Below are 13,415 nucleotides of genomic sequence, written 5' to 3'. Positions count from 1 at the left end.
ATCCCTTCGTTATGTCATTCTCAATTAAGCAGATAAAAGGGCTGGAGTTGATTTGAGGTGTGGTGCTTGCATTTGGAAGGTTTTGTTGTGAAGTAAACATGCGGTCAAAGGAGCTCTCCATGCAGGTGAAACAAGCCATCCTTAAGCTGCAAAAACAGAAAAAAAAACATCCGAGAAATTGCTACAATATTAGGAGTGGTAAAATCTACAGTTCGGTACATCCTGAGAAAGAAAGAAAGCACCGGTGAACTCATTAATGCAAAAAGACCTGGGCGCCCACGGAAGACAACAGTGGTGGATGATCGCAGAATAATCTCCATGGTGAAGAGAAACCCCTTCACAACAGCCAACCAAGTGAACAACACTCTCCAGGAGGTAGGCATATCAATATCCAAATCTACCATAAAGAGAAGACTGCATGAAAGTAACTACAGAGGGTTCACTGCACGGTGCAAGCCACTCATAAGCATCAAGAATAAAAAGGCTAGACTGGACTTTGCTAAAAAACATCTAAAAAAGTCGCACAGTTCTGGAAGAACAATCTTTGGACAGATGAAACCAAGATCAACCTCTACCAGAATGATGGAAAGAGAAAAGTATGGCGAAGGTGTGGTACAGCTCATGATCCAAAGCATACCACATCATCTGTAAAACACAGCGGAGGCAGTGTGATGGCTTGGGCATGCATGGCTGCCAGTGGCACTGGGTCACTAGTGTTTATTGATGATGTGACACAGGACAGAAGCAGCCGAATGAATTCTGATGTATTCAGAGCCATCCTGTGTGCTCAGATCCAGCCAAACTGATTGGTCGTTGTTTCATACTACAGATGGACAATGACCCAAAACAAAGTCAAAGCAACCCAGGAGTTTATTGAAGCAAAGAAGTGGAATATTCTTGAATGGCCAAGTCAGTCACCTGATCTCAACCCAATTGAGCATGCATTTCACTTGTTAAAGACTAAACTTCAGACAGAAAGGCCCACAAACAAACAGCAACTGAAAACCACCGCAGTGAAGGCCTGGCAGAGCATCAAAAAGGAGGAAACACAGCGTCTGGTGATGTCCATGAGTTCAAGACTTCAGGCAGTCATTGCCAACAAAGGGTTTTCAACCAAGTACTAGAAATGAACATTTTATTTACAATTATTTAATCTGTCCAATTACTTTTGGTCCCTTTAAAAACAGGGTGGCACATGTTAAGGAGCAGAAACTCCTAAACCCTTCATCCAATTTTAATGTGGATACCCTCAAATGAAAGCTGAAAGTCTGAACTTCAACTGCATCTGAATTGTTTTGTTTAAAATTCATTGTGGTAATGTCTAGAACCAAAATTAGAAAAATGTTGTCTCTGTCCAAATATATATATGGACCTAACTGTATCCTTGTACATAGGGGGCAGTATTATAGTAGTTATATTCTTGTACATAGGAGGCAGTATTATAGTAGTTATATTCTTGTACATAGGTGCAGTATTATAGTAGTTATATTCTTGTACATAGGTGCAGTATTATAGTAGTTATATTCTTGTACATAGGTGCAGTATTATAGTAGTTATATTCTTGTACATAGGGGGCAGTATTATAGTAGTTATATTCTTGTACATAGGGGGCAGTATTATAGTAGTTATATTCTTGTACATAGGAGGCAGTATTATAGTAGTTATATTCTTGTACATAGGAGGCAGTATTATAGTAGTTATATTCTTGTACATAGGTGCAGTATTATAGTAGTTATATTCTTGTACATAGGGGGCAGTATTATAGTAGTTATATTCTTGTACATAGGGGGCAGTATTATAGTAGTTATATTCTTGTACATAGGAGGCAGTATTATAGTAGTTATATTCTTGCACATAGGAGCAGTATTATAGTAGTTATATACTTATACATATGAGGTAGTATTATAGTAGTATGCAGCAGGGCCGTGGAGTCGGTATGCCAAACCTCCGACTCCTCAATTTCCACGACTCCCTCATACACGGCTCATGTTTAAGTGATAAATTTACTGTAGCACAGATTCATCTCAGCTAAAAGTCTAGACCCTTAGATCAGGAATAGGACAGACAGTTATAGGACATTTCATAACTTTTCCAAATTCTTATGAAAAAATATTCCCCCAACAAACTGCATTGAATTACTGTACTCAATTTTAGGAGTCTGTCTATTTTATACCCACTCCACATCCCTGGTATGCAGAAACAATGTGGCCAAAGATGAAGATGACCTATAATTGATCTGTTTATAATGGTTATGTTAGCATCAGTTTTGGCCAGTGGTAATCTGTAATGTAACATTTAGAATCAGACTTCTATACAGTATATACATATACACCTTGCATTTGCTGGTTACCATTATGAGCACCATTTGCAGCCGTGTAAAATGTCCAGAACCTCCCTTGTGACCAGGGGAAAATGCTTCTGATCACATGTACACAAGGAAATCTAGTTTGTTTTTTTTTTGTTTTTATTTTAGACACCAAAACTAGCAACTATTCTATGTTACATACAAGCTCAGAGAGTAGGATACAAGGGGACATGTAGTAAAAACGGACAATGCAGATTGGTAAACTCTCATTAATACATTAGTGTTGTGGTGTCATCGGACCGCGAGCGTTCTGATTGCTAAAAGAGGGTGACGTCATCCAGGAGCTACCGGGAAATCTAAACTAAAACCATATTATTTATGTGCAGACTTATCAGTGGTTGAAGTTCCCATGATAACACTTCCTGTCCTGGAAATCCAGTGTTATCATAGGGATGCAAGTTTCATATAATACAGCATCCGGCTGATATTTGTCAGTTACCAATAATAAAACCAGGCCCTGTAATAACACTGAGGTCCAGAAGTATTGTCATGGGGACAATTTTTTTTTCACTGTAGGAGGGTAAATGTAATCCTTTGATTCTACACAGTGTTGGGCCTTTCACTTGGATCCTTCTGGTAGTTTCCAAGAAAATGATTACAAAAAAAAATCAGAGAAAAGTCATTTTTTAATGTAGACTACAAAGGTGGAAAAAAAAAAGATTAGAGGGCCTTGGACACGCCTGGAGAATATCTGTCCAGACTCGCACCTCACATATTGCGGGCAGTTTTCTGTTCTCTATTTTAAAACTGATCCTAAAAGGGTAAAAACATTGGACTTTTTCCAAGGAAAATGACCCTTAATTTACAAGCATCCCCCTCTGGATGTTGTCCCCAGGTATAATGGCTGCTGCTCGATCCATCATCTGCTTTACAGTACTGGGCAAGTATCTAATATATCTGCACGCACACAAGACAAGTATCACCTCCGTACTTCCGTATTGGGTTCACAGCCTTTGAGTGCGGAGACCCCATGGATGGTCATAATGTCTGGATCCTTCTGCTCTAGTCACATATTTCCTCTCTAGTCTTCTGCCTTCTTCATCACCTTTGGACCCCCTACACGTAAATTAACATTATTATTCAGACCTTTCTGGAACGATCCGGGTCCATGCATCTGTAAGGGGTGATTTCGGCAAGCTGAAAATAACGAAAGGACCATTTGTGACTACAGTCTCAACCGTGTGAATAGTCCAGACAGCCCCAAGAGTTACGTCACTGCCAACGAGCGGAGGAACTGACCACCATGTACCGAGCAGTATTACAGGACCTGCTCCCGTGTGTTCATTATATGGCACATATATAAAAACATTCGCTATGATCTATGTAAAACACTACAATAAAGCACAGAAGGTGAAGGGAATGAGCAGAGTGATCCCGTAATTCCAGGGGTAATCGTCTTCATGGGTTGTAGGACAGTCTTTGTAACACAGATGTGGTTGTAGCAGTTGTCACTTCCTTTCCCCTGCTCTTTCAATGTAGCTCCGCAGGAGGCGACACTGACCACAGGAGACAACAGATTTCACATGGGGCTAAGAATCTAGAATCCATCCTGAGGCGTGCGGACAACATTCATATATAAAAAAAAAAAATTAAGGGTTTTTTTTTTAACCATAAGTCTTAAAAATGGCAGTCCCATCCCTGGCACCTACACCTTTGTTGAGTACTAAGATACTGATACTCACTCCATTAACTTCTATGAAAGTTCCATAAACAGCTCTGAACTCCCATAGAAGTAAAGGTAGCCGCGCATGTGCAACCACCTCTCCACTCTCAGTGGGTGTAGGATGGGGCCCAGTGGTTGAATCTGCACCGCTCAGTTATATCTGAGCTGGGGGTTGGGTGGTGTGGGGGTTCCCAGTTAATATCATTACCAGACTTTGCTCAGAGCTGTTTTCCCATATTTACAGCCTACATATCAGCCTTGAATAACATCCCTCAATATCACCTCTCCATGAAGGTTTATCCGTACGGGTGATAAGTTATTGCAGGTAACACATTCTCCGACCCCCTAGACATAGACAATGACGTACATGATGGTGACAGGTGTACATGTACATAAAGGCTGGGAGGCGTACCCATAGCTGGATACTCATTCCATAGTTTCTGGGTGGATTAGACCCATTCACATGGATTCTGTGAAATATTTGGGCCATTATTTATGGGGTCACCTCGTTACTGTCGTAATGAGTAATCCAGTGACAAGCCCAACTAGGGACCGTCAGAAGGTCTTTGTCCACCATGCTTTTCAGGATGCTAATCTAACAAAACAGATCAGAATATCTGAAGTCCCATGTAAAACAGTATAAAGAAAAAAAAAAAAAAGTGATGATATATATGAATATACCACAATAAAACCAACATTCAGGTAGACCTCCAGCAAGCAGTCCAGAAGAGGGCAGCACTCAATGCACGGCAGTCTCCAGGCTTCAATAGAACAGATCAAGGACTACCTCCTGGTATTGGAGGGACGTATTTATTCTGGGAAGGTCCAGTAAACGTAACTAATATCAGTCTCTAGAACGGAAGGCCCCTGTTTGTTCTCCTCCATTTGCAGGGTTTGAGGATTATTTGTAAGTCCAGCAGGCTCCGGCCCACCTCTGTCCTTTACAAACTTCCTTGTGCTTCTGGAAGCAACTTTCCACTCTGAATTTCCGTCCACAGTCTTCACAAGAGTAGAGGTTTCCTCCGTGCGTCTTCATGTGTTCGGTGAGATGATGCTTCAGCTTGAACTTCTTGTGGCAGACAGAACAGCCGAATGGGCGCAGACTGAAGGTCAGCATGATATGGCGGTCACGTTTAGGCTTTACGGCAAACCGCTTCCCGCACAAGCAGCCAAACTTTTTCCCATCCGGCGTAGCCACAAGCTTAACAGGAGCGTGAACAGATTGAGCCTGAAGAGCTTGGGATACGATCTCATTTCCATGAAGGTCCACGGGTTTGGAAATCGTAAAAGAAGTTGGTTCTGAGACACCATAAAGTTTCCGAGGGATACAGAGCGACACATCGGTAGATGATGGTGATGACATGGAAGGGATGATGTAGCTCAGCTCTGACTGATACTCGGCCGGCATCTCAGTGATTTCAAAAGCCTTCATATAACCCCCGTCCTCATCAGTCCGCTCCTGCTTGATGTAGATGACCTTTGGGCTCTCAGGCGACGACGAGGAAGAAGGGAGAGCATACGAGCAATTGGTAGCTAGAGAATCATCCAAAACATTTAAACCACTCTTGGTATCATCATCTTCCTCGTCTTCTTCCTCCTCCTCTTCCTCCTCTTCCTCAGAAACACGAACCTTGATTACTTCATCAGCGCAACTCAATCTGACAGTTGGCGGTAGTGGTGGCAGGTCATCTCGCGGCAATTGGAAGCTGCTGCTCGGAGACTGACTCTCACTGGCACGGCTTGACCAAGTCTGCGGGACATATGATTTCCGCTCCTTGAGGATATCAGAACATCGGTCTACTACTTGCCACATCTGTAGACCACTGGCCACCAGCAGATGTGAGGGCAGTGCCTCCATTTCAAGGCAAAGTCTCCCAGAGTAAATAAGTTGCAAAAGGTTCTCAAAAGCATCAGGCTGAATGACACTGGGTAGAACAAGACAGCTGGTGTCGTTCAAGAGCAGCTTGTCATGGAAGTAAGGGGAGGAAGCAGCCAAGACCGTTTTATGAGCCTGGAAGACACGATCCTGGACCTGGACAGAGAGATCACAAAACTTCCCCTCCAGTCGTTGCTTATTCAATGTGTCCAGGAGGACAGAGCTGTAATGTGGAAAATCCAGCTGGACGCTCTCAGTCCCCGACATGGTGATGATCTACGAGGCATGAGAAGAGACAGTGAGATGTAATACAAGACAGGCCACACACTGCTGCTCTGTGGTGTCAGTGGATGCTAAGTGTCGTGGAGCTTACACTGGTGTGATAGGTTCTGCCGGGTCCATTATATAAACATTAGGAAATGGATCCCACACATCAGATGAACACTGGTCAAATTGTTGTATATTAGATTTTACCACAAAAGCCAAAATCTGAGGCTAATCTGCATGTTACACTTGGAGATATGCCGTAGAAAATTATGAAGACTTTCTGCAATGTGTGCAGTCGATAAGACACCACCTCCAATATGTCCTATTGAAGCATCTGGATATTATAGAAGCTAGGGCCTCGTGTATCAGAATAGACAATGTATGGCCACAAAGCAATTATCCCCTTATTTCTGAGGCGCTCTATTGTGGGAAAAATATCAGCACCCCCCGCTTAATTATCCATGCATTCACCATAAAAAAAGTCACACTTTTCCCATAATTCCTTATAGAATATAATAGGGAGTCTATATTTTCTTCCGAGTTTAGAAAAAAAAAGTCTTTATTTTCTCCCAAAAACAGCACCACTTCTGTCTGTGACTGGTACTGCAGCTCAGCCCCAGTCTAATAGGAGAAGAACCCATCCCATAAGATCATACAACCCCTTATGCACACCTGTAATGGGGGACACTGACCCCATGGGTTACCAGACAACTTTTCTAGACTAAAAACCTAAACGGATATTCTCATCTTCATAGACAGAGTTTGTCGAATTGAGCTTCTACAAAAAAAACATGTTTGCAGTTGACCACTTAGAAAAATTTGCAGCCATTCTTGAGACATTAACACTTTTGTTTAGTTTGTTGCACAGGAGACCGACCACCGCTGCTGTTTAGCTTGTTAGCACTGCACTGGAGCTAGACGGAATTATGAAGCAACAGTGTGCTCCAAAAATCCTGGCCGGCTTCAAATCAGCGCTTACAACCTCAACAGAAAAGAGCCTATAAGCTCTGCGCATGTCCTGCTGTCTAGCAGGGGTGGTTGGTGTCCAAGGCAACAAACCGTAAACAAAAGTGTTAATATCTGAAGAACGGCTGAAAATTTTAATAAGCAGCAAATTGCAAAATGGCCTGTACTTACAAGAATGATACAGCATATCCATCTATGAAGGTCAGAATAACTCTTTAAAGAGGTTGTACCAAGTTGATAAGTTATCCCCCGTTATAGCATTGCAAATAATGTATTAATTTCTGAGGCTCTGACTGCCGGGACCCCACTAGTCCTGAGAACAGGGCTGTGAAGAACCCCATCTGCGCAGAGCAAAGTCGAGTATACGCACCTCCGCTCCATCCATTCTCTACTTGAGCGCCGGGGATAGGCGAGTGCTCTACTCCGCTATCTCCTACAGAGAATGAATGGAGCGGACGCTCGGTGATCAGAGTCGTTAGGACAGGGGATGACCTATATACTTGGTACAAACCCTTTATCCTGATCTGCTCCAGAGTGGTGGGTGGCCCTACATCAGCACATGGAGCAGATGCCATGCTCTCTAAACACGATTAAGTCAAATATAACCATGATGCATAAATGCCTACACCGTGGGGAATCTGTTACACAGAAATGGGCAAAGCTAGATATAGGTCTAAAAACGTAAAAACACAAGGGAAAGTCAAAAATTATCTGCACTCCGGTTATATAAAAGCTTCTTCTGGCCACACTGGTTTATCAGCGCTTTCTATATGAAGTCGCTGTCTCCTCGGTCGCTGCTCCGCAGGTTTGTATGTGTTACGTCAGTTCATTTGTGACTACGCTGTGAGAAACAATGGCCGCTACACTTGTAACTTGCAGGAAAGAAGAGCAGCATGCACGGATTTGTTTTGTTGTGGTCTGAGGGTATATCTGATCCAGATACTTATCAAAGACTTTGTGCGCAATATAGAGAAAGTGTTTTGCCACAAAGACGTGTGTATGAATGGCTGGAGACGGGCAAGTGTCAGACAAAGTAGGAGCCAGACACCTATCCACGACTAAGCATTGAGCAGCGTGCACGGATTCTGATGGATAAAGGAGTGACAACGGATCATGTGGCAAAGAACAAAGACGAGGATTCATGTCTGATGAAAAGGTGCAGACAGCAGGGCATTCCTGGCTCGCACCTCAGCCTGAAATATTTTTTAATGATGAAATACCGGAGCTTTGCTGACAGATGGACAAAGTATTGAAAAGCAGAAGATTGGCGAAAAATAATGCATTTGTCTTCACTGAGCATCGATAAAAAAAAAAAAAAAAATTGATTCGCACAGAGTGCGAATAAATTTTGACTCACCCTTGTATATTACTACTCATTAATATGCAAATTGCCTCTTCAGAGAGGAAGAGGACTTGAACTCTACAGCACCACCTGTTGGAAGCAGCAATCCTACACGTCACTATTGACCCTTTAACGAGTCGTGCAATATGACTTAGGATCAAAGCCAAATCAGAACCTCAATTTGCAGACACGGTGTTTCGGGCTATTGCCCCTCGTCAGTGCAAAGTATGAGATCTGATTTGGCTAGGTGAGAAGCTCTGGACTGAGGTCTAAGGGGTAACGTTTTCCATTGTGGAGAATGACCTATCAGCTCTGGCATGCCAAGGTATATATACAGTACAGACCAAAAGTTTGGACACACCTTCTCATTTAAAGAAATTTCTGTATTTTCTTGACTATGAAAATTGTACATTCACACTGAAGGCATCAAAACTATGAATTAACACATGTGGAATTATATACTTAACAAAAAAGTGGGAAACAGCTGAAAATATGTCTTATATTCTAGGTTCTTCAAAGTAGCCACCTTTTGCTTTGATGACTGCTTTGCACACTCTTGGCATTCTCTTGATGCGCTTCAAGAGGTAGTCACCGGAAATGGTCTTCCAACAATCTTGAAGGAGTTCCCAGAGATGCTTAGCACTTGTTGGCCCTTTTGCCTTCACTCTGCGGTCCAGCTCACCCCAAACCATCTCGATTGGGTTCAGGTCTGGTGACTGTGGAGGCCAGGTCATCTGGCGTAGCCCCCCATCACTCTCCTTCTTGGTCAAATAGCCCTTACACAGCCTGGAGGTGTGTTTGGGGTCATTGTCCTGTTGAAAAATAAATGATGGTCCAACTAAACGCAAACCGGATGGAATAGCATGCCGCTGCAAGATGCTGTGGTAGCCATGCTGGTTCAGTATGCCTTCAATTTTGAATAAATTCCCAACACAGTCACCAGCAAAGCACCCCCACACCATCACACCTCCTCCATGCTTCACGGTGGGAACCAGGCATGTAGAGTCCATCCGTTCACCTTTTCTGCGTCGCACAAAGACACGGTGTTTGGAACCAAAGATCTCACATTTGGACTCATCAGACCAAAGCACAGATTTCCACTGGTCTAATGTCCATTCCTTGTGTTCTTTAGCCCAAACAAGTCTCTTCTGCTTGTTGCCTGTCCTTAGCAGAGGTTTCCTAGCAGCTATTTTACCATGAAGGCCTGCTGCACAAAGTCTCCTCTTAACAGTTGTTGAAAAGATGTGTCTGCTGCTAGAACTCTGTGTGGCATTGACCTGGTCTCTAATCTGAGCTGCTGTTAACCTGCGATTTCTGAGGCTGGTGACTGGGATAAACTTATCCTCAGAAGCAGAGGTGACTCTTGGTCTTCCTTTCCTGGGGCGGTCCTCATGTGAGCCAGTTTCTTTGTAGCGCTTGATGGTTTTTGCAACTGCACTTGGGGACACTTTCAAAGTTTTCCCAATTTGACTGACCTTCATTTCTTAAAGTAATGATGGCCACTCGTTTTTCTTCACTTAGAATTTGTATTATGGCAAGAAAAAAATCAGCTAACAGTCTATTCCGTAGGACTATCAGCTGTGTATCCACCAGACTTCTGCACAACACAACTGATGGTCCTAACCCCATTTATAAGGCAAGAAATCCCACTTATTAAACCTGACAGGGCACACCTGTGAAGTGTAAACCATTTCCGGTGACTACCTCTTGAAGCTCATCAAGAGAATGCCAAGAGTGTGCAAAGCAGTCATCAAACCAAAAGGTGGCTACTTTGAAGAACCTAGAATATAAGACATATTTTCAGTTGTTTCACACTTTTTTGTTAAGTATATAATTCCACAAGTGTTAATTCATAGTTTTGATGCCTTCAGTGTGAATGTACAATTTTCATAGTCCTGAAAATACAGAAAAATCTTTAAATGAGAAGGTGTGTCCAAACTTTTGGTCTGTACTGTATATGCTCATGTCGTGGATTTATGGAAATCAGGACGATAGACGTGTTACTGATCTGCAAATGGTGAAAAAATGGAAACAAAGGGCCAATTCATCAAAGCTTCTAGCAGTATTCTGCTGTAAAAAGCTCAAAGTCACAACATTTTAGCACAACTTGAGGCTGCGCTAAAATGTTGAGACTTTTGGCATTCTCACATAATTTTCGCCCAGCTCTCATATAGTGGGCAGCGTTGGGTTGAGATTGAGGCATGGCGACCGCCGCTCGTCAAATTCATGTCAAGCCGCAGCATTTGCTACACCACAAATCTTACTCCAGCAGGGACTAGAGTAGGATTTTTGGCGAGATGCACACAGAGGTGGACGCCATTGGTCTGAAGCTCCCAATTCATGAAGAGGCTCCTGCCATGTGCTGCCAGAAGCATCTGACTCCAGACCATCTCATCATCAAGACCGATGTGAACATCACCATTCTTTATGAATCGGGCCCATAATGTTCAAGACATCTGGATTTTTCCAGCCTGGAGTCTGGGCCATGTACATAAATCCCCACACTTCCAGCCTCAGCTGCTGTCACTGAGGTCATTAATGGTCGTCTGAGGAAGGTTCTGCCACTGAATGTACAGATCATCCAGATCCGCTGCCGGCAGCTCCTGTGTAACCATCTAAGAATGACTCCCCGAGGTGTTCGATGGGAGACAAGTCCAGAGATGTTGCAGCCATGGGAGCACATTTAAGCCACGCAGGCGTCTCACAGTATTATTATTTTTAGAGCACCATTGATTCCAGATACTGTACATGAGAGAGGATTACATACAAGATACAAATATAAAATACAGTGAACAAACAATGACAGACTGGTACAGAGGGGAGAGGGCCCTGCCCTTCCGGGCTTATAATCTATAGGAGCACCAGTAACATGCGGCCTTGAGTTGCGGTGTTGAAAAGCTGCTCCTGGATTATTCTGAAGAAATAGCCACTGGTTCCACCAAATTAATATAATGGCGAGCGGTTAGTGCACCTGGAATGAAGACTACAGGGGTCCAGCTACCGGACACTATGCCACCCAACACAAAAGTTCCAAGAGTAGGACAGGTGTGACGTTCCCTCAAGAAGGCCTCTCATGTGTTGCCAACATGGTCTCCAGACCAATCTCTGTCTGTCACTGTGTCCAAGACAAAAGTGTGACTCATCGCTGAAGAGGACTGACCTCGATTCTAGCATCTGAAGACCACGTGGGCAACGCAATGGAAAGGCCTTCATGAGGGAATGTGAACATGTCCTAGGAGCCGTTCTCCATCACTACAACCCTAGGCTGTATGTTCCTCACACTACTGTGAGCCGCCTGCGTGGCCTAAACCTGCTCCCATTACTGCAGGGTCTCCAGACTTGTCTCCATCGATCACATCAGTGATGTCATTGATCAGGAGCTGCCAGCAGAGGATCTTGATGATTTCCTTCCTCAGGCGACCATTAATAACTTCACTGATGGCGGCTAAGGCTTGAAGTCCAGATAAATCCACAGCTTTTGTGCATTTTGTTCCTATTTTCCATCCCTTAAGGGGCTTTGACATTGTGCTTTTCTCTACGTTTGTGCGTCTCGTTGGGAATTTGAATGTATGCACTGACGGGGCTATAGATTATAATGCAGGCAGAGCAACGTGCGCTCCGCCGCGCATCATGCCGGGTGTATACACTTACTGAAGGCGCGCACCCCGCTGCAGTCTTCTACGTCTGTGCCCTCCAGTACGCGTATACCCCCGAAAATGATACACGTTTGCTCTGCCAGCACCTTATAGTCTAAGGCCCCATCGGTGCATACGTCCAAATCTCGTTTTGAGTGAGGGGGTCGGACGGAAGCCTCGACGGGACCAACAAACAAGAGCGGGAACATAAGGCCCCAGAGCAGGGACGTCTCAGCCCTGTGATCTCCATCAATCACCGCTTAGTGCAGTCAGTATGGGGAAGCACACAGATATTATATACACACACATAATATATATATATATATATACACACACACACACACACACACATTATATATATATACACACACACACAACACACACACACACATTACATATATACACACACACACACATTACATATATATATATACACACACACAACACACACACATTATATATATATATATATACATAATATATATATACACACACACATACACACACACACACATAATATATATATATATATACACACACACACACACATACACACACACACATAATATATATACACACATACACAATATATATATATACACATACATACACACACATAATATATATATATATATACACACATACATACACACATACATAATATATATATATATATATATACACACACATACATTACATATACTTACACACACATAATATATATATACACACATACATTACATATACTTACACACACATAATATATATATATACACACATACATTACATATACTTACACACACAATATATATATATATATATACACACATACATACACACATTACATATATATATACACACATACATACATTACATATATATATATACACACACACACACACACACACACAACACACACATTTTATATATATATATATATATACACACACACATACATACACATTATATATATATATACACACATACATACACACACACATAATATATTATATATATATATATATATATATATATATATATATATATATACACACACACACACACACACACACACACACACACACACATACATACAGTACAGACCAAAAGTTTGGACACACCTTCTCATTTAAAGATTTTTCTTTATTTTCATGACTTTGAAAATTGTACATTCACACTGAAGGCATCAAAACTATGAATTACCACATGTGGAATTATATACTTAACAAAAAAGTGTGAAGCAACTGAAAATATGTCTTATATTCTAGGTTCTTCAAAGTAGCCACCTTTTGCTTTGATGA

At 42.4% G+C, this 13,415-nt stretch overlaps 1 protein-coding gene across 2 annotated transcripts in view; it reads right to left on the bottom strand.

Annotated features, from left to right (window-relative positions):
• Nucleotides 1-2,446: 2,446 nt before the first annotated feature.
• Nucleotides 2,447-13,415, bottom strand: part of ZBTB9 (zinc finger and BTB domain containing 9) — a 26,906-nt gene continuing 15,937 nt past the window's right edge. For both annotated transcript variants that reach the window (XM_073642020.1, XM_073642021.1), the window contains exon 2: nucleotides 2,447-6,180. In XM_073642020.1, the coding sequence (XP_073498121.1) occupies nucleotides 4,930-6,180 (1,251 nt within the window). In that variant the 3' untranslated portion in view covers nucleotides 2,447-4,929. The remainder of the gene's footprint in view (nucleotides 6,181-13,415) is intronic.

Source organism: Phyllobates terribilis, unplaced genomic scaffold (assembly GCF_046119375.1).
Source record: "Phyllobates terribilis strain yellow unplaced genomic scaffold, ASM4611937v1 Scaffold_7__3_contigs__length_470593459, whole genome shotgun sequence".
In the NCBI taxonomy this organism is placed as follows: domain Eukaryota; kingdom Metazoa; phylum Chordata; class Amphibia; order Anura; family Dendrobatidae; genus Phyllobates; species Phyllobates terribilis.
Note: the sequence above shows the minus strand (reverse complement) of the source record. Positions and strands in the feature narration are given on the sequence as shown.